General features: G+C 34.9%; 1 protein-coding gene across 2 annotated transcripts in view; it reads right to left on the bottom strand.

Annotated features, from left to right (window-relative positions):
- Nucleotides 1-1,538: 1,538 nt before the first annotated feature.
- XRCC6BP1 (XRCC6 binding protein 1) overlaps nt 1,539-2,742 on the bottom strand; it is a 23,278-nt gene continuing 22,074 nt past the window's right edge. The window contains exons 7-8 of one of the 2 annotated variants that reach the window (XR_550318.1): nt 2,003-2,316; nt 1,539-1,681 (exon numbers count right to left, since the gene is read on the bottom strand). Coding sequence is in view for 1 of the 2 variants with exons in the window: in XM_008570159.1 (XP_008568381.1) it covers nt 2,113-2,316 (204 nt within the window). In the remaining variant the exon portion in view is untranslated. Of the gene's footprint in view, nt 1,682-1,958; nt 2,317-2,742 lie in introns of those variants that run through there. The other variant, XM_008570159.1, reaches the window with a different exon arrangement.

The raw sequence follows: 2,742 nt of genomic DNA, 5'->3' as shown, positions 1-2,742 counted from the left end.
GGGGGGGGGGGGGGGGGGGGGGGGTTGTTTGTTTCTTTCTTTCTTTGAATGGTCTATACTTTCCTGTTTCTGTCTTCTGATTCTAGTTGAAAACTGCACATGTGAATTTAACAATGTGGTAACTCTGGAAATCAAATTCTCCCACTTCCCCAGGGTTTGCTGTTTGTTTTTGTTTTCATTCTTATAGTTGTAGGCTGTCCCTGTGCTGAGAATCAGCCTGAAGTATAAACGTAAACTCTTTTCGGAGCCTGTACCTTCCCCTAGGCATGTTCAGTGACTTCCTAATTTCCCCAGTATATGAGGTTACTTTTGAATATCATAGTCTTCAATGTCTGACTCCCAAAAAGGGAAAAAGAGAAAAATAAAGGGGGAAAAAAAGTACCAACCCTTTAAACCCCAGGAAGTCACTCAGCCAGAGGGGGAAGGGCTTGCAACAGTGGGAGGAGGTGCAATAATGGCTGCCCACCTCTTTGCAAGTGTGTGATCAGAAGTAGCAATTAGCTATCAAAGCACAAATCCCTGATACTTGGAGGATACCGTCCTTTTTTGTTCACCCTGGCTTCCCACAAACTGTGTGCAATCTGCTCCAAACAGCTGCCTGCCACAGGGCTAGGGGGTATGGGATAGGTAGCTGCTACTATGCTAAGAGCTGAAATTTACTGAAATGAACCACAATTACCATCCAAGTTTTTCCCTGTCCTGTACATTGCAAGCTTTCAATAGACTCCAGAGTTCCAAAATAGTTGCATCAGACAAATTCTGCTAATGCAATTGTTGCCTAAGTGGGGAGACATATTTCTGGTTCTCCTACTCTATCATCTTCCCAGAATCCTCAAACCTTGCCTTTAATACTTAATAAGTTATTAGGCTTGAGGTATCACTTCAAAATTTATGTTTAATCAGATGTTAACTCAAAAAAAAGAATCTTTCTAACTTCATTATCTTTAAACTCTAATCAGCCACATCTACACATAGGCATCACCATCTTTCAGCCTGGACAGAAGCCAAGTGATGTTTGCCCGGGGCAGGTAGAAGATGCAGGTGATGCCTGTGTTGAGGGACATAAGTAAGACAACAATGTTTTCTGAATCTAAAATTAATACACATGACCTAACAAAAGATTTGAGGATGATTATATGAAAAATCTTATATATATAAATTAAATTAAATTATGAATATAATGAACTGTCTTTGCTAAAAAAAAAAAAAAGAGAAAAATCTAATCAGTACTGTCCCCAGAAAATTAAGCCATATGGTCCCCCACATATATGTTGAAAGAAGAACAGAGCAAGGATGGCATTGACCATCAAACAATTCCCAACTTTCATTCTTTGCATGTTTTGATCATGACAACATCTCAATAAATGTCCTACAATAAGATTAGTACATTTTTCTTTACATTTCATATAAATATCAACAGTGGTCTCACCTGTCAACATCTTACAAGGACACACTTCACAAGTTTCATAATCAAATTTTAAAAATCACATGTAATAAAAATAAATCACAATAGTAAAAAAAATAAAAGAACACAAGTATACTGTAGAAAATACAAAAACGTAATTTATTTATTTACCAAATGGTTAGCTATAAAGATACAATTTTGCCTTGGAGTTTAAGGCAGTTTCATTTTTGCCACAGTTACTTTTTCTGATTATATTCCAAAATTAGCACATTCCATGTTTTATCTGTGCATTATAAATATAATGAACTGTCTTTGCTAAAAAAAAAAAAGAGAAAAATCTAATCAGTACTGTCCCCAGAAAATTAAGCCATATGGTCCCCCACATATATGTTGAAAGAACAGAGCAAGGATGGCATTGACCATCAAACAAACAATTCCCAACTTTCATTCTTTGCATGTTTTGATCATGACAACATCTCAATAAATCCTACAATAAGATTAGTACATTTTTCTTTACATTTCATATAAATATCAACAGTGGTCTCANTTTGCCACAGTTACTTTTTCTGATTATATTCCAAAATTAGCACATTCCATGTTTTATCTGTGTTTAATTGATCATTTACATTTTATATCCTTGTTCACTTGGGAACCATATTTTTTTCTAAATGATCATTGAAGCTCTGTAATATAAAATATCATTGTCTTCATATATTTGAGTAATACCGATCACGGTTTTGAAAGTCTTTATGAGAATATCTTGCATAAGTCTTGTTATGTGGGATCCTTCCAAAAGGTTCATGGTCATTGAAACAAGATTCAAAAACTTCATCAACAGCCTTCTGAGCTACTTCTTTACTGATATTCCTAACAGCCAGGATAGAAAGAATGGCTCTGTCTCGCACACAAGTCTAAGGAGAAAGAAATATATGTGGCTTTAATTCCATATGAAAAGTTAGTCATTAAGTAACAGCATTTTATATAATGTCTGAAACACAATTAAAATTAATTTCCTCTCATATTATTTTATTAATTTCTGTCTTTCCAAATAAGAAAACAAAATTAACAAAGAAATGTAACTCCTAAATTATACAGCATGTTTAGCTCAATCTAAAATTATTTAGGTTGGGCTGGCCAGTTAGCTTAGTTGGTTAGAGCACAGTGTTGATAACACTAAGGTCAAGGGCTCAGTACCAGCCAGCTGCCAAAAAAATAAAAAATAAAAAAATAAAATTATTTAGGCATAAGTAAGACTTTCTCTAGTTTCTCATCTTTACCAATAATATAAGCACGTCATTCTCTGAAGAAGTAGGCAGTGTCTGCCAAACAATAACTCC

Source organism: Galeopterus variegatus, unplaced genomic scaffold, assembly GCF_000696425.1.
Source record: "Galeopterus variegatus unplaced genomic scaffold, G_variegatus-3.0.2 Scaffold576, whole genome shotgun sequence".
Lineage (NCBI taxonomy): Eukaryota > Metazoa > Chordata > Mammalia > Dermoptera > Cynocephalidae > Galeopterus > Galeopterus variegatus.
The sequence above is the reverse complement of the archived record's forward strand: the minus strand, read 5'-3'. Positions and strand labels throughout refer to the sequence as shown.